Genomic DNA, 27,203 nt, shown 5'->3' with positions numbered 1-27,203 from the left:
TGCTCCCAGTAGTCCCCCCCCTTGTAGTGCTCCCAGTAGTCCCAGTCCCCCCCCCCGCAGCAGAGCCATAATAAAAAATAAAAAACACTTACCTGACACCCGCTCCTGCTCCTGGTCCCGCCGCCGAGATCAGCTCCTCCGTCCGCCGCTGCTCCCACTGTCCGGCTCTGGCAGTGGGAGCAGCAGCCGATGAGAGTCTGTCTGACTCTCATCAGCTGCTAAAGCAAACACACAGCTGCCGGCTCCGGCGGCTGTGTGTTTGTGCTGTGTAGCGCTGACCGAACTCCGTCCGGTCAGCGCTACATACGCGGTGCAGTCTGTGTCACAGTGACACAGTCTGCACCGCGGCCCGCATGACGCTGCGGCCCGGGGGGCACATGGCACCCTGCCCCCCGGCCCAACCCGCCACTGATTAAAATAATTGTTGGTAAATGTCTCTAATAAAACCTATCCCAATTACAATTACTGTCAAAATAAGCTAATAAATATAAATAATAATATAATAGAATCTATAATGACAACATGTACACCTAAACACAAACATATATATATATATATATATATACTGTATATGCTAGTCCAAACAGGCTATCAAAAGGTGAAATAAGTTACTCTACGAACATGCCGACGTACAAATATTGGTAAATCCAAGTTTACATAATACCTATTTATATTCATGCCCATGCATACTCACATACTAATAAGTATATTTAAACTGACTCATCTTGGCACGCACATATCTACATTGAAACCGTAATATATATATATATATATATATATATATATATAGATGAGATGTATATATTATAAATGTCAGTGATCAAATAAACGTTTGCGTGAATCACTGTTCAAAACTAAGGTTCATAGATAAGAGAAAAAACATATAAACAAAAATACAATATGTAATTGATGTGTGTAACTGTGAACTGAAAATACAGTGTGAAAATACAAAAAAAGGATATAAACCGTGCTGTTGTGACTAAACGAGATGTCGTGAAAAAACTATATATATATATATATATATATATAGTTCTTTTCTTTTTCTTTGACAATTTTGCCACACAGTAATGCCCCTTATGCCACACAGCAATCAATCCCTTCCTAAGGGCAAGGCGACATTGGTGATTTTTGTACCCTCTTTGCTAAATAATCAATACATTACTGTATTGATTATTTAGTGAAGTGAGAAACTATACCCTGGTTTTGTAATCAATCTAAGTGAAAGGCGACATTGGTGATTTTGGTACCCTCTTTGTTTTTACAATATAGCCAGCCAGAGTCACTCTTTGCTAAGCAGAGTCTGCTTAGCAGCCAGCACTGCAGCCCAGCACCCGCCCGCCCCCGCAGCATTCTGCCCGTGGCCCTCACCTCTCACTGATTCGATTGGCGCACTGGTGACCGGGTCGGTCTTAGCAGCCAGCAGGCACCCACACCGCCCGCCTGTAACTGCAGCAGTCTGAGTGCGGCCCTCACCTCACTTATTCGGTGCCGCCCCCAAGCCACCACGGGGGCTGCAGGGACTATTGTTATGCTTACTATTGACTTGTGGCATTTACAGTATTGCTTACTTAGCTACACGCATGCTATTAATAAGGATTATTTTATTAAAAGTCACTTGAGGACAGCAGTATCTAATCAGTTTTACAGATGAGGCTGCAGTATTAGCACAGGAATAATATCTCTCAAGCATCCTTGATTTGGAAGTGGAGACCCTCTGCATGCATCCAAGGCCTGAAAAATGGGTGTGGCCTTACTACATCATTTTAATTCTCTTGGAGAACTACACTACACAAATACTAGGTTAAGAGTCCCAATAAATCTGTATTTTCAAAATAATCCATAATTGCTTTGTGTCAATCTCCTTCTGCATTAATAAATAGCTTTTTCTAAACTATGTTAAACATGGTGATATATAATAATTCCTAAACAGCATGTTATTGCCATTTTTTGTTTTACTGTGTGTTATCTATCACAAAAAAAGTTCACTTTCCGCAGAGACTGCTGAAACTGACATCTCAACTGGGCGGGCAAATTGAAATGCTCGCCCATACATATCGAGCTGCCATTTGGTAATTGTGTATAGCTTACAAATCGGCCACTCTAATGATACACACAATCACTGCAAGGTACACATTTAAAGTTTAAACATGACATATTTGTGCACGTTTTAGTTTCTATTTATTTCTTGAATTTAACAACTTGACAAATACATTAACATTGTACGTAGTCTGTGTAAATGTTTGGAATGTTTTACAATGCATTTGCAGAGGGGATTTTCATGCTAAAAGCAGCTTGTTGCAGAGTACTGTAATGGGATTACAGACAGACAATTCAGATGGGCATCGGTAAACATAATTCCCCAATGTCATACAATTTTCTTAATGGTTTATAGTTATGACAGGCTCCTGAAATGTTTACATACAGCATATGTTTGTGACTGTTACTGTCTTCTGTAGAAGGATCAGTAAATTCACTAGTAATGACTGGGCAACAATAAGGCGTTTATCAATTCATTTTTTTTTTTTTAAAACGTTGAATTGTGGCAACTTTGCTGGTAGTTTTTAAAAAGGCAATTTTATTACAACCAATACATGCTGGACTTGGTCCACAATGTTCACCTTATTTTGTAAATTGTAACAATTGGGAAATAATTTACGTTTACATTACACTTTTGTGCACAATGAATGGTTTCCGTGATCATGATTAATTGAATTGTTTGCTACAGATTTATGTGCAGCAGCTTTAAATCCTTTAAAAACAGGACAAACTGGAATCCATCTAAAGCACTGTTTTTTCTTAATGAATCCCATTCCACATGGAAAGTCATAGGTCCTCAGATCTGCACACGTGTCAGTGCTGGCACTGGCTCCTTGTTTCCATTGCAGCAGCCCCCGTTCTTTTTGTGTACCTGCAAAAAATGTATAGGAGAACTGTTATATAGGTTGACAGCTTTTCCACAATGCTCGTGAATGTTACAGCAAACAGTTTGTAATTTCTAATTGTTTATAATGAGAAGTTTACTTGTTACAAAGGGCCTGATTCATTGCAGATCGCAACTACGATTGCAGTAGCGATTATGCACACAGTCTCACTGCGATAGTATGCTAATCCATTGCAATCACTATGCCGTTGCAGCATGACATAAGGACACCCACTTTACCTTACACACAACTGTAATCCTTAGCAAGACTGCAAAACCATCGGTAACATCGAGTTCAATCGCAGCCTCACGTACACTTGCACATGCTCTGACCTTACTCAGGAATTGCTAACTTTATCGCACGCTGTGAGTACGGCATCGCAGTGGATAATTTATGCATGCCCCTGCAACAGCGTTCAAACGCACCTTACGCCTGCATTTCACAGACCATCCCCCCGTCACCTCCCGCAAACTGCACTTCCTGTCAATCACTCTGCGATGGGTCTGCGTAGTCACTGCGATACCAGTCCCGGCTGGTAAGAGTTCTCCCTGATAATCATCATTGCAATGATTCCAAGTGTAAAGATAGAGGAGATGTGGTCACATAGATGCATACAAATCAGCATGCAGGCATTTGGAATTTTTCTCTGCAGAAAAAGATGTAATTAGGGACAACTTGCTTGCAACTAAATCAATCCCCATTTATATGTAGAAGCAAATACAACTAAATGGTGCAAATTTGTACCCAGGGCCAAAATGAATGGCTTGCAGGATGCCTGGATGGCACTGTGCTGCCTGGAGGGAATCAGAATGATTTACCGCCGGCCGTATGGCGGTTCAAATCCCGACAGTGGAAGCCCGGCAGTGAAGATCCCGACAGGTAAGTATTTTATCTATTTACTAACCTCCCCCCCTAACCCTAACCTCCCCCCCCCCCAAGTGCCCAACCCCCCCCAAGCGCCTAAACCTAACCCCCCTTCCTCACAGCCTAACCCTAAGTCTCCCCGCGGGTGCCTGACCCCCCCTTCCCCTAGCCTAACCCTAACCTCCCGGGGGGTGCCTAACCCTAAGTCCCCTCCGGGAGCCCCAAACCTAACCCTCCCCCCCACTTCGATCGGTAAGCCAGGTGTCGGGCTCGGGCTCCCTGCGTAGGCTAATGACAGGTGCTGGGATTTCGACGCCAGTCATTAGACACTTGCCGGGATTAGACAGTCTGGATGCCGACGTCCAGCATTTAGACCGTCGGTATCCCGCCTGGAGAGCATTAGACACTTGCCGGGATTAGACATTCGGGATGCCGACGGCCAGCATTTAGACCGATGGTATCCCGCCTGGAGAGCCACCTGGTGCATCCTTAGGGTGTGCCTGGCACTCACTTTCCTATTACTCACCCCCTCTCTGTGTGATGCCATAATGTCATCTGTGGGAGTGCCAGCGCCGGAGGTGTCATCCCAGGGCACACTGCTAAAGCAGTGTTTGTACCCTATTATTGTGCAATGGATATGCAATATAAATACTAGTAATTTATGATATTAACTCTTGATGTGCTCATAATACAATCCAGATATATAATACTACATAGAGACATATACATTATATGTTGGCTCTAATAAGTGTATATTCATAACCAGAATAATCCATTGATCTTATGCTCCTAAAGAGGAGGGCTAATTGATTCTAAATATATATCTCTCTCTCTCTTCTTTATATCAGGAATCAATCCAATATTGGTATATCATCAGTAATTGTAACATATATGCATTTTGGTATTTGCTTAAAATATATAATAATCATTCAGAATATATATATATATGTTCCAAGTGTACCAGGTAATAAAGCGACTGACGTATAAACAATATACAGGTAGTGATATAGATGTGTGATAGTGTTTACAAAATAGATAAATCTAACACGTGTTTATAAAAATATATAACACATTCTAATATTGAAAGGTAACAGGCATATATTGAGTCTATTTAAGTGAACGCAGCAAGTGCAATTGTTGAATATAAACAAAGTGCAAAAGTGCTAGTAAATAAATAAATAAATAAATAAATAGGCCTTATATAAAATTCATACATTCATATATAGAAGATGATAAATATATAAAAACAAGAGGAATATATAAGGTCAAAAACATGGAGCATATTAACAGTTTAAAAATATATTAATTCTTAAAACTGTTAAAAAATGTAACCCAAATAAAGAAATAGTCCAAGAAGTTGCTATTAAAGGTATATCTTATCTGTATCAGTTCATTCAGGCAAAGGCAGCTTTTCCAACGCGTTTCGTCCGTTTAGGGACTTCATCAAAAATATGTAAAAATAAGAATAAGGATAAATATAAGAATGAACCAACAAGTGGAAAAAATATAATAAGTTTAAATAAACTAGGACGATAATCCTAATAATAAATATACAATTATAAAATGAGTAAGGAAACTCATTGGAGAATCTTGTTTAGGAGGATTGATATGTTCACCACATATAATCCTGGTTGCAGACAGTAGGTGATGGGGACCCTATCTACCAAGATTTCATAATTGTGTTCAATTCGACGGACTCATTAAGGCCGTCTGGATGTAAAGAATTTAATCTGAACATCCAGAAGACCTCCTGACGGCAAACAGTTTTGAACCTATCGCCACCTCCTTGGGTGGATTGTATAAGTTCTAGTCCTATAATATTCAATGATTGTGGATCACTGTTATGTTTTTTCAAATAATTAAGGGATAGACTGTGTGTGGTTACTTTATTAATAATATTACGGCGATGCTCTATAAATAGTCTCTTTAGGGGTCTTGTAGTTTGACCCACATAGTATAGTCCATATCCAATTAGATAAATTACATATGAGGAGTCAGTTTATGAAATTGTTGATTGTATATAGATTGTTTGTATTCTTAAAAGTTATGGTACTAATTTTTTTAGCTGTATAGGAGCACATGGTACATCTAGTTTTACCGCAATGATGGAAGCCTGGTGGCCTCTGGGGTAACCACTGTTCAGAGTTTTTAGTTGTATCAATGATTCTTGAATTTATTCTAAGGTGGCTTGGTGCCAGAATGGATTTTAAAGATTTATTTTTTCTATAGATTATAAGTGGTTTTGAGGGCAAGATATTTCTCAAAATATTGTCTTGTTGAAGAATACGATAGTTCCTCTGAATAATATCTCTGATCTGCTTGTTACAAGAGCTGTATTTGCAAATAAATGCAATATTGCTGTCTTTAATATTGGATTGTTGTTCAGTATTTCTTGTCACAAGTAGACTGGATCTCTCCATATTTAAAGTTTATTGTAAATTTTTTTGTAAAATATGTTCAGGATAACCCCTTCTCTAAAGGAGAGCAGCATTTTGTTCGCTTGTGTGTGAAAACTATCTATGGATGAACAATTTCTGCGTAGTCTCATCAGTTGTGTCAGGGTTCAGCCTAGAATCAGCTATCTCTCACCTCTGCGCCAGCTTCCCCTGACTTTTCATTTGGTCAGATGTCTAGTGCAGTGATGGGCGAGGTGTGAGCATTCTGCCTTAGGTGCTTGCGAACTTCCATGGTCGGCTGTGTGTGTTGGGGATCGGAGTTCCTAGCATGGGCGCCGCCATGACAGTTCCTATCATGTGACAGTATCCCAACCAATGGTAGCATGATCTCGGCCAGCTGATGCTGTGCTCCAATCATCTGCTACCCCTGGTTATATATCCAGCTCCAGAACTCCAGGAAAATGCCTGAGCAATGTTGTCATTTTCCAGTGTCTGCTGATGCTACTTCGTTCCAGGTCTGTCCTTGTGTTACTCCTGTGCTCACCAGTGCTGACTCTTGTGCTCCAGTGTGTTCTGAGTATCTCTCCTGTGTTGCAGCAAACACCAATTCATTGATATACTGTGAGTCCAGAATATCTCTCCAGTGCTTGCAGCAATTACCTAATCATTGTGCCCCAGTGTATTCAGCATATCTCTCCTGTGTTGCAGCAATCACCAGTTCATTGTGCTGCAGTGTGTTCTGAGTATCTCTCCTGTGACAGCAGCAATACCAAAGCATTGTGCTACAGTGAGTTCTGAATATCTCTCCAGTGCTTGCAGCAATTACCAGCCACAGTTCTGCAGTCACTACTGCATTCAGTTACAGTTCGCTGTCACTACAGCATCCAGCCTCAGTTCTGCAGTCACTACTGCATCCGTTCTCAAATACCACTGTCACCACAGTATCCTGCCTCAGTTCTGCAGTCACTACTGCATCCAGCCTCAGTTCTGCAGTCACTACTGCATCCGTTCTCAAATACCACTGTCACCACAGTATCCTGCCTCAGTTCTGCAGTCACTACTGCATCCAGCCTCAGTTCTGCAGTCACTACTGCATCCGTTCTCAAATACCACTGTCACCACAGTATCCTGCCTCAGTTCTGCAGTTACTAATGCATCCAGCCTCAGTCACTACAGCATCCAATACTCTGTGCCATTGTGCCTCCTAGACCCTTCTGTATATATTGGAAGCTATACAAGGGTATAGCATATTTCTTGTAGAAATATTCCCTAGGCCCACTGTAATGAGATTCTCCATTTCCCACGGTATCAGTCACCAGTGCAAAGGACCGCGACCTGCCAGCTGGGTGCAACTAAGCCCATATACCGCCTGGATTGGTGACTGGCGAACACCTCCCGGCTGGATAGACTCCGCACCTTTGCACTTAGGGGATTCCACACAGCTGGTTGTGACAAGTTGTCCTTTAGGAATATTCGCTTTCCAAGGATAATGACGAGCACTATTGAAGTGTAGATATGATCGAGTATCTACTGATTTAGTATAGTTGGAAGAATGTATTGTGTGGTCTCTTGCCTCTAGAGTCACATCGAGGAAGTCTATGCGATTGGATTATACTGATAAGTAAATGTGAGAGTTAAAGCATTCCGGTTAAGTGTGGAAACAAAACGTGACATTTGTCATTTGGACTGAGATTGTCGCTTTCCTTAAAGAGACTTTTATTGCACTTTTTCCGGATGTTTACTATGTTATATATGTATTTTTATTCATGTGCATATTATCAAATATTTTTATTCATAGGAATAGATTCTTTTTTCTAACCAAGCCATATAGAGTATCCATTGTTTCTATCATATACATTTCTTGTATTATTGCGTTATTTCATTATAGGAATTTCTATCCTCATTTATATGTAATTTTATGATGGGAATTACTGACTACTTTTGCAAGCAGCACACATTTATTTTACACAACAATTCACAGTTGAGCTACTGTATGATGTGCCCGAGTGGGAGTATACTGGCAACCTGAATGGTATACAAGTAAAGGGTAATCCTGTGGGATCCGCAGCAATGCAGGGCCGGTGCAAGGTTTCTTGGCACCCTAGGCATAGCTTCAGCCTAGCGCTCCCCCCATCCACACTCCCAGTTCCACTTCTTTGGCGGTAAGGGTCCATAGTGCACATGACTGCACAGCCGCTTTTACACATGCTCATGTTCTGAGCATTCACACAACGTATGCTAAACAGGTGCACATTCATCACTGCATTAGCACCATAGTTCATACTGAATATTAGATTGATCAAGAAATTATGATCCATCCAATATTCAATGCAACTTCTGTATAATACTATTCCACATCATGTGTGAGCTGCCCCAGGAAGTGTCTGACTGTAGTTTGGGCTGAATAAAACACAAATGTTTATATAAACCTCAGGTCACCTGTGTACTTTCAAAGAGGGGAGAGGGGAAGAGGACGGACACAGCTACCGGCCTGCAATGCAGAACCAGCCAGGCATGTTATATATGACTAGAGGAGCAGGGGAAAAGTACTGATGCAGCAGCTGTCTATATAATCCGCTTCTGCTGTCAGTACTAAGTAGCAAAAGGATGTCTCTTTCAGAGACTTCTTTAATTCTGTGCTGGCAACCTCAGTCTCCTTAACGGCGCCCCTCAGGAGCTGGCGCCCATAGGCTGCTGCCTAATGGTCGCACCAGTCCTGAAGCAAAATGACTTAACTGTATTGTGTTTGCACAAAAAACATCTTCCCACCACACAAGTGTCACCTCTTTATTTAATACCACATAAGGCTGCACACAAATGCACCTACCTTCAACACACTGACACACACACATTTACACTTTCCCACACAGAGACCCTCCTACACTTTTTCCCTTACTCCTTTGTAGCACCCAATACCTTATCCTTTATATTTAATAGGCCGCAGTTTGTGCCTGAAAGTTGCGCTTGATAGAAAACCCCTATTCCAGGCACACTTTGCCCAATGTAGAACTAATCTTTAAACACACAAAAGTATCACATGTAATAAAAGCAGTTTAGACGTCTCCTCGCTCGTATGATTGCTTTTAAACTATGAATGAGACTATATAGTAAAGATGAGCGGGTTCGGTTCCCAGAGAACCGAACCCACCCGAATTTAGCATATCCGAGCCGGATCCAAGCAGGCTCGGAGGTTCCCGCCTTACTCTGTTCTCGAAACTGAGACAAAACCATAGAGTCGGAAATCTCATGGTTCGCGAGCTTTCGTGTCTATGATCAATGTAGTATATAAAGGGACCACGCGACGGACGCCATTTCCACTCCGGCTATGGAGACTGAACAGGGAGGGTGGGTAGTGTAGGGCTGGGAGAGGTGCTGGTGCTAACTGCTGTGTCCTGGGCTGGTGACTGCTGATCCATTCTGGTCTCTGGTCACGGTGCTGTCACTGTGCTGCCTGTTGATCCATTCTGGTCTCTGGTCACGGTGCTGTCACTATCACTGTGCTGATCCATTCTGATCTTTGGTCACAGTGCTGTCACTGTGCTGTCTGGTGATCCATCTGGGCTGTCCTCTGTGTCCTGGGCTTGTGCTGTGTCCATCTCTGGGTCCAGTTTCTGGACTCCACAAAAAAAATAAAAAGTAAAAAAAAATAAAATCAAAGTGTCTTTTTATATTTTTCTGTGTGTGCATGCGTGTTAGGCTTAACCACAGTAGTGCACAAGAGCCAGCCAGCAACACATGTTGCAACCTTGTGCTGCCCGACTACAGTCGTGATCAATCTTTACTCTGGGGCCAAGTTCTTCTGGAGCTGACAAAAAATATAAATCATCATTTGTCGTTTTTTCTAATATTTTTGTGTGTGCGCACGACTGCACGTGTGTGAATTTTGTAATCGCACCTTGGCTACTCTATTGGTGATTGTGACACTGCTTCTAGATTGCAGAAAAAATATGGAGGTCTGTCACATGACAGGAGAGAGTTGCAACCTTGTGCTGCCTGACTCCAGTCGTTCTTAAAAAAAAATAAGTGTCATATTTTTTTCTTGTTTGTGTGGGTGGGTTTTCGCCTTAACCGCAGTAGTGCACAAGATCCAGCCAGTAACGCAAGCTGCAACCTTGTGCTGCTTGACCCCAGTCGTTCTTAAAGAAAAAAAAACAATTAAAGTGTCTTATATTTTTTTTCTTCTGTGTGTGCGTGGGTGTTAGGCTGAACCACAGAAGCGCACAAGATCCAGCGACTCCAGTCGTGCTCCATCAAAAAAAAAAAAAAACAATACAAGTGTCACTGTCTTATATATTTTTTTCTTCTGTGTGTGCGAGGGTGTTAGGCTTAACTGCAGTAGCGCACAAGAGCCAGCCAGCAACGCAAGTTGCAACCTTGTGCTGCCAGATGCCAGTCGTGATCAATCGTTACTCTGGGGCCAAGTTATTCTGGAGCTGACAAAAAATATAAATCTTCATTTGTCGTTTTTTTCTAATATTTTTGTGTGTGCGCGTGTGTGAATTTTGTAATCGCACCTTGGCTACACTATTGGTGATTGTGACAATGCTTCTAGATTGCAGAAAAAATATGGAGGGCTGTCACATGACAGGAGAGCAAGGCCAAGAACCACATGTTGTAGCTGCCGCCAGCAGTGCAAGGCCGTCAACTTCCTCGACCTCTAGGAAGGCCCATGCCCCAGGGCTTAAGTCACGCCATCGATATGGTAAAGCAAGTTTTACTGAAGTTAAGAATAAAAAATTGAAAGGATATTTGCCTTTAGATAAACAAAAAATTGGCAATATGCTATTCACTATACAAAGTGGCAAGGAAAGGATGAGGGCTTGGCCTTCTTTCTTTATGAAGACTGCTAATTCTGATAGCCCTTCTGCTTGTAGTAGTAGTGGTGGTGGTCCAATTAAAAATTTGAAAGTTGTTAAGACAGCTCCAGAAAAACCAATTGTGTGCCCTGAGAAATCGAAATCACAAATCCCCGAGGAGAGTGCAAGTGTGTCCGTGGTTGCCATGTGTGAGCCTGACTAGTGTAGTGTACTAGTGTACTGGAGGATCCTCCAAGTTCCAACATTTGTGTGCCCTCTGTAAATGTGGGGAAGGGCAGTCAACATCTTGCACACATAGTCATTGAGGATGCTTCTGTGGAATTGCACATGGAGGAGGAGGATATTTTGGTAGTTGAAGGCGCTAAGGATGATGAGGATGTTGATGATGAAGATGTTGGTGATGAAGATGTTGGTGCCGAGGATGTCCTTTGTGTAAGTAAGGCAACAGCTTTTGCCCATGGTTTGAAAAAGCCAAAGCCCATTGTTGTCATGCCAGTACAAAAGACAAAAAAATCTACTTCTCATGTGTGGAATTATTTCCATCCTGATCCAGACAACAGTTGTCAAGCCATATGTGCCCGTTGCCATGCAAGAGTGAATAGAGGGAGGGACTTAAACCACCTAGGAACCTTCTCCTTGTTACGTCACTTGGAGCGCGTTCATCAAATATCAAAGTGTATGTCGCCAAGTTCCAAAACTCAAAACGTAACAAGTCCAGTGTCACCTACCTGCTCCCTCTCTGTGGGATCCAAGCGCCTTCCATCTCCAACACAAACACATGCATAATCACCTACATCATCATTCGTGATCGGAAGTAATTTAAAAAAACAATTGACTATTAAACAGTCCTTTGATAGAGGAAGTATAACAGCTGTCACCCATTTTCACAGATGATCACTGACGCCATGACAGCTGTGCTAGTATTAGATGGTGAAATAATAAAAAATGAGGATGATAGTGTGGAGGAAGTGCAAAAGGAGGATGAGGGGGAAATTTGTGTCCTATCTGACGCTAATGTGGATGTTGATAAGGATGTGGTTTGCGTAAATCAGCCCCCAGTGGCAGCAGTTTTTGCTAATGATAAAAAGAAAGCCAGAAAAGCAACGTCTTGGGTGTGGAATTATTTTAATCTAAATTCTGACAACAGTTGTGAAGGCATCTGTTCCATTTGTAAAGCCAAAGTTAGCAGAGGAAGAGACGTTAACCATCTAGGCACCTCCTCCCCGTTACGTCATTTGCAGCAAGTTCATGCAATTTGTTTAACAAAATTAGAATTTGTAAATAATAACAAGCAGTCCAGTATCAGCTACCAGCAGTTTGTACCATAACATGCAATCTCCACCACCAACACCCTCATCATCAACCTCCTCCTTAATAATTGAATGTTTTGTGGGGCCTAAACAAACCAAGGAGTTCAGCCTCAAAAGTGTCAGTCCTAGTTGCTAATGTGCTTGGTTTGTTAAACTGTGCATGTCCTTTTTAATATCCCACATAAGAGTGGGTGGGAGGGACAATTCCATCTTGCACCGCTTTCCTTTACATTTGGCACAATTTGGGGCATTGCCAATTGACATTATTATAGTTTATTAAACTGCCATCCTGTCTGCCACTGCTATGTGGCAATGTTTCATAGATGTCTGATTTTTTTTTAAACTGCCATGCATTTGTGCAGCTGCTCTGTTGCTTACTTTAGCCAGCCAGCTCACTGCAGCCTTTGGCCTATATTGGTGAAAAATACTGAAATCAATATTGTGAGATGTGAGGTGGTTAGAAATATAGAAATAAGAGAAAAAGAAGACTCTTTTTGGGGGGCACTCAAAATGTAAGTGAAAAATTAAGATTTAACTTTTAATAGTTATGATTCTAAAATATAGGTGTCAGGGTTCAGCCTAGGATCGGCCTCTATCACCTCCTTGCCGGCTTCCCCTGACTTCCTTGCGGTCAGACGTCTGGTGCAGTGATGGATGTGGGGCTGAGTATTCTGCCTTAGGTGCTTTTTGCGAGCTTCCATGGTCGGCTGTGTGTGCTGGGGATCGGAGTTCCTATCATGGGCGCCGCCATGACAGTTCCTCTCATGTGACAGTACTCCTAACCTATGGTAGCATGATTTCAGTCAGATGATGCTGTGCTCCAGTAATCTGCTACCCCTGGGTATAAATCCGCCTCCAGAACTCCAGGAAGTTGCTGTTCAACTTCTTCTCTGTTCCAGTGATACCAGCGTTGCTCTGTGCTAATCTTTCAGAGAGTTACTTCAGCCTGTTCACAGTTCTCCAGTTTCCAGTATTAGCTTCCAAGCTATTCTTAGTCTGAGAGTAGTTCTCTCCCAGTATCCAGACTGTTTTGTTTTCTATGTCTGTGTGTCTTTGTATATGTGCTGCTAGTATTGCAGCTTCCTTGTGTCACTGAGGTGTCAGATTACCTGCTGGTATTAATTAGCCCACAGCTGGACCTCCCAGCACATATCTGTGTCAATCTGCCCTGTGTCTTGTCAGTGGAAATCTGCACTTGCATTTAGCACTCTCCTAGTGTATGCCTGACTTCTCTTTGTGTCTTGTCTCTGCCAATCATTTCCAGCATTCCCATATATTCCCTGAGTCCACTCTGCTCTTGTCTGTGCAATCTCCAGTATATGTCTGTGTTCTTTGCTCAGTGTCTTGTCTCTGGTAATCAGCTCCAATCATTTCTAGTATTCCCATATATTCCCTGAGTCCACTCTGCTCTTGCCTTTGCAATCCCCAGTATATGTCTGTGTTTTTCTGCATACTTAACTGTTTCCAGTCCATGCCTGTGTTATAGCATTCAGTTCCATTTCCAGAGTTCATTCATTCCATTCACCTCCAGTGCTATTGCATTCATTATAGTTCCGGTCTTCTGCCATTCCCAGGTACCTGTCCAGAGGGCCGCGACCTGCTCACTTGGTGCAGCTGAAAACCAAATCCCAATTGGAGGGGTCACTGGAGAAAACCACCAAGTGAGTTAGACTCCGCACCTCTGGGCAGGTCTAGCCAAACCTGGGTTTGGCCGCAACTAGGAGACCTAGTCTAGTCACTCCCCTAGTCAACCGAACCCCTCGGCTCACCGTCCTCCACAGAGGAATTCTTGCACTGGATTGTGACAATAGGTTTGACACACAACAAACATATAACATGTATAAGTACAGACAAATAGTTGCCGGTAGAGGAAACTATAAGAGATATATACTCAGAGTAATGCAGTCTGGATGATGGCGAATATTGATAAATAAAGGTCAATCTGTTCTTAACATGACTTTCAATGTACACTAATAAATGTATTTATATTAAAATATAAGTGAGTATAAATCAGAAAAAACCTACAAAACAATGGCTAACACACATATGAACAAAATGCCACCAAAAAAGAGTCTTCTTTTTCTCTTATTTCTATATACCTTGTTGTTCTGACTCTGTGGAGCACCGCCAACTCTGAAAATTCATTATCCAAATAACGGTACTGCAAATCTAACTAGTTGGCCCTTTGAATTATATCTTTCACCACGCCATTTTTCTGTCAAACTCTGAACATATTAGGGTGGTGTTAACCAAAGAATTTTACATCTACCCCCTTTTTAGTTGTGTCCTGTGCAAAACTCAACCCCAAATTATTAAACACTGTTCTCTTTTTCCCATTTGGATGGGAAAAAGACCTTAAACTTTTTGGTCGCAAGCTACTTTTAAAAAAAAAATTCTCATTAAAGGAACAAAACATCTCGTTTACCTCCGATGAATCTTTGGCGGAAATTGAGGTGTAAGCCCTACAAGCACTTGAGAAACTACAAGAGGAAACACAACTTACATGTCCCACACCTAGACAAAGACCACAGTGCAAAAATAAATCCACATTCTTCCCATCTGAAACAATATGCCCAGAGGTTGGTGTCTTTATGAATCTCATATCCCATGATTTAGATAGATTACATCTGAACAGACACCTACATAAAAAAAAACAATAACCTCAAAAGGGAGGAAAGGGAAGCTCTCAAAAACATCAAGGGTGGGCAGGATGTTGTGATTAAGCCCTCTGATAAAGGGGGCAACATTGTGATATGGCCGAAGGAAGACTATACCAAGGAGGCATATAGACAACTATTGGACGAGAATTGCTACCAACAAATTTGATTGAATCCTACGGAGGTCTTCAAAAATCTATATATGGATATGATCAATAGAGCCTTCAACAACGGTACTATATCTAAATCTGAGTATACCTACTTAAAGGTAGAACATCCCAGGTTGGCAACATTCTACCTTCTACCAAAGGTCCATAAGAACCACAAAACACCATCTGGCAGACAGATAGTATCTGGGATAGGGAGCCTGTCTGAAAAAGCTAGTACCTTCATTGACCTACACTTACGACACTTTGTCCTAGAACTTCCATCTTAGATGTACTGAGAAAATTACATGCTATACATCTAGAGGAAGGACAATTTCTGGCAAGTCTGGATGTTGAAGCTCTCTACACCAGTATCAATCACTCCCTGGGAATAGAAGCTGTAAGATATTTTCTGAACATGGAAGATTATAATGACTTCCAAAACTTTGTATTAGAACTGTTGTATTTTATATTACATTACATTACAACTTCTTTACTTTTGAAGACAAATTCTTTTTACAGACCAGAGGAACTGCGATGGGTGCGGCTTGCGCACCAACCTATGCAAATCTTTATCTAGGTTGGTGGGAATGCGAACATGTGTTCAATGACAACAACGAACACTATACCAACCACATTATCACATGGCATCGCTACATAGATGACATTTTTGTCATCTGGGATGGTGAAGAAAAACTCCTCGATAATTTCATTCAACATCTTAATAACATTACCTTTAATCTCAAATTGACACATGAGATCAGTAACACCATGATCACTTTTTTGGATTTAAAGATCTATAAGAACTCAAGGGGGATTCTGGAAACTGAACTCTTCAGGAAAAGCACTGCTACTAACAGTGTATTGCACCAAACCAGTTTACATTTCCCACCAACTGTGGAAAACATCCCCAAAGGAGAATTCCCCTGCTTCCATAGGAATTGCTCTGATCCTCAAACTTTCAAACAACAAAGTGTAATTCTGTCATCTAGACAGAAAGAAAGAGGATATAGCAACAGGTCTATTAAAAAAGCATTCAAATCTACTTTGAAAACCAACAGAAAAGATCTTATTTTCACAAACAAATGCAAAATTGAAACAGATACAAAAGATACTATCAGATTTGTGGGGGACTATTGTCATGAATGGAAAATGATAAAGAACATCAGCCAGAAGCACTGGCATATTTTACATCTGGACAAGGATTTATCATCTACCATGGGCGACAGTGTCTCAATGAGTTGGAGACTATCTCAAAACCTACGGGATAACCTCACCCAAAGTCACTACAGGCGTACCAACCCCCATCCTCCTCCATTGGAAGGCTCATATCCTTGTGGATCATGTAAAGCCTGTCCCCATATGACTAAAAAGAAACAAGTAATTGATAAATATGATCAAACCATACCAATTAAGAATTATATTAATTGTAGAACCAAAGGAGTGGTTTATTGCATCACCTGCGAATGTGGTATGAGATATGTGGGCATGACAACGAGGATGCTCAAAGAAAGGATCCTGGAGCACATTGGCACCATTAGAAATGCCCATCAGGATCTCTTGAGGATGAAGAAACTCACATCAGTGGCCAGGCATGTCTATCACACCCATAAGGGAAATTTAAAAAAACTTTAAAGCTTTTGGGTTAGAGGAAGTCAAACCTGGCATAAGAGGTGGTGATCTCACAAAGGAGCTACTCAGAAGAGAAAGTCAATGGGCTTTTAAGCTGCGGACCCTTACACCAGGAGGACTTAACGAATATATCAACTATAGTTCATTTCTTTAATATCTCAAACCCGATACTGTACCTCCTTTCATATACTCATGTACACATATCTGTACATGCGTGTGTGTATTGCGTGTTTACAGATATACATAAATGTGTATGTATGCACATCACAATCTGTACCCCGCCCAGCCAAGATTGCATAACAATAATCAACCTCTGATATTAATACCATTATCTCTATTTATTTGCATTTGGTTTTGTTTTGTTCTTATCGGATATGTCTTTATATTGATTCCTTATTTTCATTACTTCTTAGTATTATTTCTTTCTATATACCACTCTCATCTTCTAATTTTGTAGAACCAACAATCTGATATAATTTTGGACCTCCTTTATATACAGTCAGGTGCATAAATATTGGGACATTGACAGAATTTTCATATTTTGGCCTCTATTCACCACCACAATGGCTTTGAAATGAAACAAACAAGATGTGCTTTAATTGCAGACTTTCAGAGTTAATTTGAGAGTAATTACATCCAAATCAGGTGAACAGTGTAGGAATTACAACGGTTTCTATATTTGCCTCCCACTTTTTAAGGGGCAAAAAGTAATGGGACAAACTAAACAATCCTAAATCTAACTTTCACTTTTTAATACTTTGTTGCAAATCCTTTGCAGGTAATTACAGCCTGAAGTCTGGAACGCATAGACATCACCAGACGCTGGGTTTCATCCCTGGTGATGCTTTGCCAGGCCTCTACTGCAAATGTCTTCAGTTCCTGCTTGTTCTTGGGGCATTTTCCCTTCAGTTTTGTCTTCATAAAGTGAAATGCATGCTCAATCGGATTCAGGTCAGGGGATTGACTTGGCCATTGCATAACTTTCCACTTTTTAGCCTTAAAAAACTTTTGTTCCTTTTGCAGTATGCTTCGGGTCATTGTCCATCTGCACTGTGAAGCGCTGTCCAATGAGTTCTGAAGCATTTACCTAAATATGAGCAAATAATATTGCCCGAAACACTTCAGAATTCATTCTGCTGCTTTTGTCAGCAGTCACATCATCAATAAATATAAGGGAACCAGTTCCATTGGCAGCCATACATGCCCACGCCTGACACTACCACCACCACTGCTTAATTGATAATGAAATAACGAGGGAATCGCCCGCACCTGTCCACGAAATAGCTTTTGAGTTGATAGTCCCATTACTTTTGGCCCCTTAAAAAGTGGGAGGCACATATAGAAACCATTGTAATTTCTACACCGTTCACCTGATTTGGATGTAATTACCCTCAAATTAAATCTGAAAGTCTGCAGTTAAAGCACATCATGTTTGTTTCATTTCAAAGCCATTGTGGTGGTGAATAGAGGCCAAAATATGAAAATTCTGTCAATGTCCCAATATTTATGCACCTGACTGTATATTACATTTGTTTATACAAATGTTTATATAACTTACTATGTACAGGATTACTTTGTCATAAATTTATTTTGTATACTTTCATACATATACACACGTTCCCCCTGGTGCAATGTTTTTTTGGATCTAATCGTTTTTTTTTATCTAATCGTTTTTTTTTATCTAATCGTTTTTTATGGATCCAATCAGTTAATACTTTTTGCCTAATTACGATTTATTTATTCATATAATCTCCTTGAATCTCTTTGTCATTAGACGAATCAGGTGACACTTCTTGTTAGCTTACAACCTTATTATTAATTATTGCAGTAATCAACTAATCATCATTAGGATAATACTTTGTATAATTATATTTTTTATCTCTGATTCATCAGTTATATGAAAAGGACATGTTCTATGTTTTATGTCCTTAGATAGACCATTATTAATTACTAATTACAATTTTGGGCATAAGACTATATGTCTAAATTGCTAATTAAACTATTTCTCACTATAACCAGGTAGGGTATAAATATTATTAGAACACATCACACTTTACTGGATGTGAACAAGCCTCTTTGAAGGCGAAACGTACATCATCACTTTGGTCACGTGATCTGGAAGGCAGGGCACCCTCCCAGCTGACGCGCACACGGGATTTCCCTTGCACCTCACCGCTGCCCGATCACAGAACGGCAGCAGAGACTGCCCGCCCTCCACGGCCACACTTCTGTACAGGCCACCCTGACCTGCATGCCTTGCAGCTGCACAAGCTATTTGGATTCCCTCACATGCAGGCATTCCACGGAGCTGGTCGGCGATTACACCACACCCGCTCAGGACTCACAGTCATCCTCCGTAGAGCTGAGGCTCACAGGTACTTTGTATTACACAGTCCCCTCTTTTTAAGGAACAAGACGGCAGTTAGGTAATACAGAGAACAGAGAGATAGATATACACAGCTTTGTTTGGTGCTTGCAAAACGCTGGGGACAATCAGATCATTTGCTCTTGGATACCATTTTCCAGTATGTGTTCCAGTATATGTTTAGTAGTTACAATTATATCTACAACAAGTTCTGACTTTTTGGATTGCCAAAAGGACATATATTTGCAACCATAGCTCATTTGAGCATAAATCCAAACTTTCTATATTTTGTGATTTAACTGTATTGAATTATCTCGTATAGTGTATCCTATATCTCTTTCGTACTCTCCCATCAGCCGACCAGCCCTGCCTGTCCTGAAATGTCCCTTGATATCAGGATTGCCAGGGTTTGCGCACACTGACAGCAGAAGTGCCTATACCCCTTCCTTCCTACCAGCTGCCAACCCCACTCTCTCATCCCATGCCCTCTGTTGGGTACAAGACACGGTGACAGCAGAAGTGGGGGAGACAGGTTCTGGGCACCTCTCGTTTACAATCTACGATATCTTGACATATTGTCATAAATACATTACCTTCAATTATCACTCATTATCGCTTTGTCTGCTACTGTTTACAATATTCATTTGATACTGCAATATCTAACCCATTTAAGTTCTTTAGGTGACAATCCGCCATTACCCCTTTATTTTTAAGAAGTGGGACTTATATATTTTTACTTTATCATCTGCCTATTTATCTTGGATTACCAGTATGCGCCACTCTACCTAATGTCTCTCTTTATAGGCACCAGGATATGCCATATACATATATATATATATACATACACATACATATATATACACATACACAATATTGTCCTAATTGAATGTACCAAGGGATTATTTTGCGTGGGAAGGCTTTTTGTGCATATATCTACTTATGTGTTTTAGCCATTGTTTTGGAGTTTTTTTCTGATTTATACTCACTTATATTTGAATATAAATACATTTGTGTACATTGAAAGTCATGTTATTAACAGATTGACCTTTATTTATCAATATTCGCCATTATCCAGAGTGCATTACTCTATGAGTATATATCTCTTATAGTTTCCTCTACCGGCAACTATTTGTCTGTACTTATACATGTTATGTTTGTTGTGTGCAAACCTATATTTTAGAATTATAACTATAAGTTAAATCTTAATTTTTCACTTACATTTTGAGTGCCCCCCAAAAAGAGTCTTCTTTTTCTCTTATTTCTATATTTCTAACCACCTCACAGCTCACAATATTGATTTCAGTATTTTTCACCAATATAGGCCAAAGGCTGCAGTGAGCTGGCTGGCTAAAGTAAGCAACAGAGCAGCTGCACAAACGCATGGCAGTTTAAAAAAAAATCAGACATCTATGAAACATTGCCACATAGCAGTGGCAGACAGGATGGCAGTTTAATAAACTATAATAATGTCAGTTGGCAATGCCCCAAATTGTGCCAAATGTAAAGGAAAGAGGTGCAAGATGGAATTGTCCCTCCCATCCACTCTTATGTGTGGGGTATTAAAAAAGACATGCACAGTTTAACAAACCAAGCACATTAGCAACTAGGACTGACACTTTCGAGGCTTATTTCTGTATACCTTGTTGTTCTGACTCTGGGGAGCACCGCCAACTCTGAAAATTAATTATCCAAATAACGGTACTGCAAATCTAACTAGTTGGCCCTTTCAGTTATATCTTTCACCACGCCATTTTTCTGTCAAACGCTGAACATATTAGGGTGGTGAATTTTACATCTACCCCCTTTTTAGTTGTGTCCTGTGCAAAACTCAACCCCAAACTATTAAAGGTGGTTAGAAATGCCTGGAAATCATTGTTATTAAGGTTAATAATACTGTAGGAACAAAAACAGGAACAAATTATGTGGTTTTAGCTGTTTTTATGATTTTTTAAGAAAAAATCCAAAACCAAAACACGAAAACAAAACACAGAGGAACAAAATCTAAAACCAGATTCAGATCCAAAACTAGGGGAGATCCAGATCCAAAATCAAAACACGGGGGTCGGCGCACATCTCTACTAAATAAGAGTTTTATATAATGAAAAGGGTGGTTCTAAAGGAATAATAGTTGGGACTTCTGATGTTAAAACAAATCTGAAATAGAACAAGACTTAGGACCTCATTCAGAGCTGCTCGCAAAATGCGAGCTCTTGCTCTGTATGAGGGCGGCCGCTTCTATGTACAAATTTGGCCTCCTGGCCACTCGCTAGGCTGTGGATGATCACCCACCATCGGGGCTTGCGACGAGACCTTTGTGGTAGGGTCTCATCTACCGCGAGCCCCAGTGAGCTTTCGGCTCTATTAGAGCCGGAAGCTCACCACTGACATCACTAGTGATGTCAGTGGGGCCGCCCCCAAACGGCAGGCGTTCCGTCGGGAACGCCTCTGTATGTATAGCCACCCCCTGCCCCGCCTACAATACGGGGCGAGCTGTCGATCACCATCGACAGCCACCCCTTTTGTAGTGAGTCCCGGAGCGAGAGAATTTCTCTCTCGCTCCGGGGCTTGCGCAGGCGCAGTGCGGCCGCTGCGCGTGCGCAGGGCCTCAACATCGAGGCGGGTCTGAATGAAACCCTTAGTTTTGCTTCATTACTCTGAGAACAGAGAGTATGTGCAGTGTAGACCATGGGCCTGATTCAAAGATGGGCGGATTTGCAGAGCGGCACTCAAGCATCCATCTCTAATACAAATTCAGAAGGAGGTGTCAGACACCTCCTTGCTGCATTTGCGACCGACATCGCTGGCTGGGATCACCATCGCTACAGAAGGTCGCGATGGTTGCTCCTTTGGTCAGGCTGCAGGAGCTGAAGCTTCCTGCAGCCTGCCTGGGTGCTAGATACGTAAGAGGCCAGTAATCTGCGTCCACCAACGCAGACCCTGGCCTAGTCTTTCCCGCAAAACAAGGGCGACCCCATTTCTGTGATCGGTGACCAGCCACGCCCCCGCTCTGCCCCCCAAACGCCTAGCATGTCAATCATGCTGCGGCTTGAGGGATCTGCGAGTGGGATTGCAGGACCCGTTCTGTACATGCGCAGATGCAGACCCGGAAACATTGGAGATGTATGTTCATCATGCATCATGCCCCACTACATGCCATAGATGAGGACCTCTGTAGTTAGCGCCTTCAAAATCACTGAATATGTTTTATTCTGCGGCTGATTCAATGAACAATACTATTTCTAGTATGTTATCTGTTTAATTATCAAGTCCTCTCCATAAAAGAGGAATACATGTTACTATTAATATAGCTTAATCTACTTTTTTATGTGTGGACAAACTTAAATCCTGTGTATCCTTATTTTGCTGGTAAGCATTAGTAGTATATTTTCAAAGGAACCTTCTTTCAGGCCAAGAAAAACTGTTCCCAACAAAACCATTCTATTTTTAATCTGTCCCTTTTTTAACTATATTTTAATACTATTTTAGAAAACCCTTGGACTAATTTTCTTTTTCTCTGTCATACTACTCCCCGGCATACTGCACATTTGTCTTGTATGTCTTTGAGGCGTTTCAAGAATGTCATGGATTGGGTTTTTTGTGAATCCGGACTTGGGCCTTTACGTGACAGGGACTCTATACTAAAGGTTGCTGGGTGGATGTATCTCCTGCTCATGTGCAAGACGGGGTACTAAAACTAATACTGAGTGTTGACAGAGACCCATACCAGAGGCGTAACTACTGGTTGCTTGGAGGCGCCGGGTTGCGCGGGGGCGCCGAGGGCAGTAGCTTTGCCACTGCAACTGTGAGCGTTGGCCTCTGAAGTGATCGGAGGCCTCTGATCACTTCAGAGGCCATCGTTCCCAGTAATGCAGTGTGCGGGTGACGTCATGACCTCACCCGCACACTGAGGAACCTGAGCAGCCGCATCTGCTGGATCAATTTAGATCCAGTCAGCAGGAGAGACAGCCCGGATGATAGCCGCGCGGAGTCAGGTAAGTACCGGGGAGAGGTTTTTTTTGGGGGGAGGGCAGGACTACAGGAGAGGCCACAACTGCAGGGGGCACTACTTGAGGGGCCACAACTACAGGGAGCACTACTTGGAGGGGCACAACTACAGAGGCACACTACATATGGGCACAGCTACAGGGGGCAGTGCATATTGGCACAACTACAGGGGGCACTACTTTAACGGCACAACTACAGGGGGCCCTGCATAATGGGCAGTAGTAAAGGGGCATTGCATAAGGGGCACTAGTACAGGGGGCATTGCATAAGGGGCACAACTATAGGGGGAACTGTATAAGGGGCACTAACTTGATACACGCAGTTTACAGGTTATATACTATGTTCCCAATAATCTGGATCTACACGGACATAGAAACTGTGCAACCTGTCTTGAGCTGAGGTAACAGACTGGCAGGAGCATTACTGTTTGGCATAATGTGTATCTGGCATTACTGTATGCACAATGTGCTATTAGGGGCATTACTGTGTGACAATGTGTAAGGGGCATTACAGTGTGGCAACATGTGTAGTATGTGGCATTACGGTGTGGCATAATGTGAGATGGGAGCATTACGGTGTGGCATAATTTGTTATAAGGGCATTACTGTATGTCATGTGTTATACGTGGCATTATTGTGTGGCACACCTTAAACGTAGTCTTTGGGTGTGTTTTATTTTTTATTTTATTTTTTTGGGGGGGGCGCCTGAAACTTTTTTGGCATGGGGGAGCAAAATTTATAGTTACGCCACTGTGTTCACCAGTGACCCCCTCAAGGAGATATGGGCTTTGCGGCATCCGACGGGCAGGTCGCGGTCTTCTGGCTTGGTCACTCAGTGGTAGCACTGAAACTAGAGAAAGGAACAGGAACTGATGATCTGTGGTTAATGGTGGGAACCTGATGATCTGTGGTTATCGGTAGGGACCGATGAGCGATGGTATTTGATAAACTGTGGTATTTGATAAGAACTGATGAGTGGAAGTAATCGATCGACTGTGGTAATCAGCTGGGACTGATGGAGCCAGAGGTGCTGGGTAAAAATAGCACAGGAATCACTCTGAGGAATACACACAGGACCACTTTCTCCTCACAGCTAGGCTGTGAATACAGTTGCCCTGGCAGCTTGAGACTTCCTTGGCTGCTGCTTTTATCCCTCCTGACCAGTGGGGATTGGTTGCAGAAATCAGCTAACGCAGGGGCCTATTCATCAACACTAAAATAAAGTTTTTAAAGGACATTTTCCTTAAATAACGTTATTTTAGTATTCATGAAGCCACTTCGCACCGGAGATATCACTGATATCTCCGTGCTAAGTCCCCCTGCGTTAATTTCCACACTCCCCTTACATAGTATGGGGATATGGAAATTATGTGGTATTCATCAAATCCCGAAAATTGTATTTTCCGAATTTGATGGAGTTACTATCCGCCACTGTGAGGTGGCAAATAGCAGGACATTACCTGCTTCCAGCTGTGCAGGTCCCCCGGAGTCTTCTTCCGGCTCTCTGATGCGTCCTCTGGCTCCGTCTGCAATGCTGACATTGTGTTCTACCAGCGGAACACAAAGTTTAGAAAAAAACTGCTGCTGGGAGACCACATGACAGATCAACAGGACGGAGCTGGAGGCGCTGCAGCGGGCAAGTAAGTGCGGGATGGGGGGAGGTGAGCGGAGGGGGGTGCACACAAACTTACCGCAGCTGTAAGTAATGCTGTGCATGCGCTGGGTTTACGATTGTAACAGCGCATGCGCAGCATGGATTACAGCTGCGGTAGGTTAGAGCAGGCAGGGATAACTATCTATTTCCCGAAAAGCTGTCATCGCAAAAATGACAGCTTTTCGGAATAGATAGTTATAGGGAGGGGGAATGATGAATTCCTCCGGTAATTAGGTAGAACTCATTGCGAGTTCTAAACCCAATTAACTCCCTCGATATTTTAGGTATGATGAATAGGCCCCTCAGTGTCTGCTCCAGATTGGCAGTGATCCGATCAGTTGATCCTGGGGAAGATGGCGGCCCTCTGTCTCCTGATTACATGGAGAATGCCGGACACTGGCACCTCAGAGAAGTGTGGAGCCATGCAGGGAGAATGATCAGCACTAAAGGACTGGAACATTACATCCACATGGTGTCAGGATGCGGCCTGGGATCGGCCACTACTCACCTCTGCGCTGGTGTCCTTGGGCTTAGGTGTCCAGACGCTGGGAGTGGAGGTGAGTGGTGACTGAGTATTCTCCCTGGGGTCCGCTAGGGCTTCCGTGCATGCGTCCTGGTTTCCGGGGTGCCGGGCATGGGTGCAGCCATGTTGGCTCATATCACCTGACTAGTCTCTCCCAATGATAGTCCTGTGGTCACTCAGCTGATCCTCTGATCCAATGATCAGCCACCCAGGGGTATTTTAGTCTGACTCCAGGAACAAGTAATTGCTGTTCAACTTCTTTGTTCCAGTGCCTGTGATACTATGTTGCTCTGTGCTATTCCTGCAGAGAGTTGCTTCAACCTGCTCACAGTTCTCTAAGTCTCCAGCTTTAGCTTCCTTGCTATTCTCAGTCTGAGAGTTAGTTCTCCCTTAGTACCATGTTTTTCTATGTCTGTGTGTCTTTGCTACTGAGGTGTCAGATTACCTGCTAGTACTAATTAGCTCCCAGCTGCCTCTTTAAGTATTCCCAGCCAGTCTACAGCCCTGTGTTTGTCTGTGTAAATCTGCACCAGCATTCCTAGCTTTCCCAGTATACGCCTGTCTTCTCTCTGTGTCTCACTGTGCTAATCAGCTCCAGAATCTGTTACTCTCCCAGTATTTGCCTTTGTCCACTCTACTCTGTATTTTGTCTGTGCAAATCAGCACCAATATAGTTAACTATATCCAGTCCATACCTGTGTTCTAGCATCCAGATTCTTTCCCTGTTTTCTAAGTATTCAGATCCAGCTCCAGAGTTCAAGCATTCGGTGCACCACCAGTATTATAGCATTCATTATAGTTTCCGGTCTTCTGCCATTCCCAGGTACCTGTCCAGAGGGCCGCGACTTGCTCACCTGGTGCAGCGGAAAACCAAATCCCAATTGGAGGGGTCACTGGAGAAAACTACCAAGTGAGTTAGACTCCGCGCCTCTGGGCAGGTCTAGCCAAACCTGGGTTTAGCCGCAACTAGGAGACCTAGTCCAGTCACTCCCATAGTCACCCGAACCCCCTGGCTCACCGTCCTCCACAGAGGAACATTTGCACTGGATCGTGACACATGGTCTCTGTAGCTCAGGTCTAATGATGCATACACAGGGTACAACCTGTACCACCAACAACTTGAAAGATATCTTTCAGTGAAGTCATCCTGCCACATCTCTGAACAGGCAAAGTTGACGATATTGTCCAAGTTAGCCTGCATGCATGGACGATGAAAGATATCTTTATCGTCCATGCGGGAACGCGCATAGTTGGTCGTTGACAGGTTGGTAAGTACATGAAAATGAACGATAACGATATGAACGATATCGTTACCATTCATATCGTTCAGTTTTATCATACCGTGTGTATGAACCTTAACTCATCAGCTGGATTACCAAAGTCTGCCTGTAGTCAGGAGTTTGTAGCTCTCACAGACAGAGAGACTCACAGGTGCGCAATCAGTCTAGGAGAGGAATCCAGCAGCTAGCAAACACAGACATGCTGTAGCCTACAGGCAAATCTGGACATCCTAACCTGCAGGGCAGGTAGCAGAGGTAAGTCACAGGACAATTCGTGAAACATAAGTCGGGATCGTGACAAAGAAATTCAAAATATATTTGTGAATTTGAAACTGTGTCCAATGAGCAACATGGGCAGCATGGTTATCATAGTGGTTACCCACTTACTGCACTGAGGGCCTGATTCAGACCCACTCGCAAGCGCTATGCGCTCGCGTGTGGGTTGATGTTTGGACACTGTGCATGCGCACGCCGGAGCCGGCTCCAACGTGTGCATGCGCGAGATCAGTCTAGCGACGGGCGCTCCGTCGCTCTGGGTCTCGCACCAAAAGGGGGCAGCTGTCGATTTTGATCGACAGCTCGCACCGTTTTGGAAGCGGGCAGGGGGGGTGGCTGGCCAAACGGAGGCGTTCCC

The 27,203-nt window shown here is 42.6% G+C and overlaps 1 protein-coding gene across 2 annotated transcripts in view; it reads right to left on the bottom strand.

Annotated features, from left to right (window-relative positions):
* Positions 1–2,229: 2,229 nt before the first annotated feature.
* The window catches only part of SLC23A1 (solute carrier family 23 member 1), a 218,426-nt gene continuing 193,452 nt past the window's right edge, over positions 2,230–27,203 (bottom strand). For both annotated transcript variants that reach the window (XM_088451118.1, XM_088451126.1), the window contains exon 14: positions 2,230–2,908. In XM_088451118.1, coding sequence (XP_088307244.1) covers positions 2,664–2,908 — 245 coding nt within the window. In that variant the 3' untranslated portion in view covers positions 2,230–2,663. The remainder of the gene's footprint in view (positions 2,909–27,203) is intronic.

Source organism: Taudactylus pleione, unplaced genomic scaffold (genome assembly GCF_031769625.1).
Source record: "Taudactylus pleione unplaced genomic scaffold, aTauple2 ptg000025l, whole genome shotgun sequence".
Classification (NCBI taxonomy): domain Eukaryota; kingdom Metazoa; phylum Chordata; class Amphibia; order Anura; family Myobatrachidae; genus Taudactylus; species Taudactylus pleione.
This window is presented reverse-complemented; position numbering and strand designations above follow the sequence as displayed.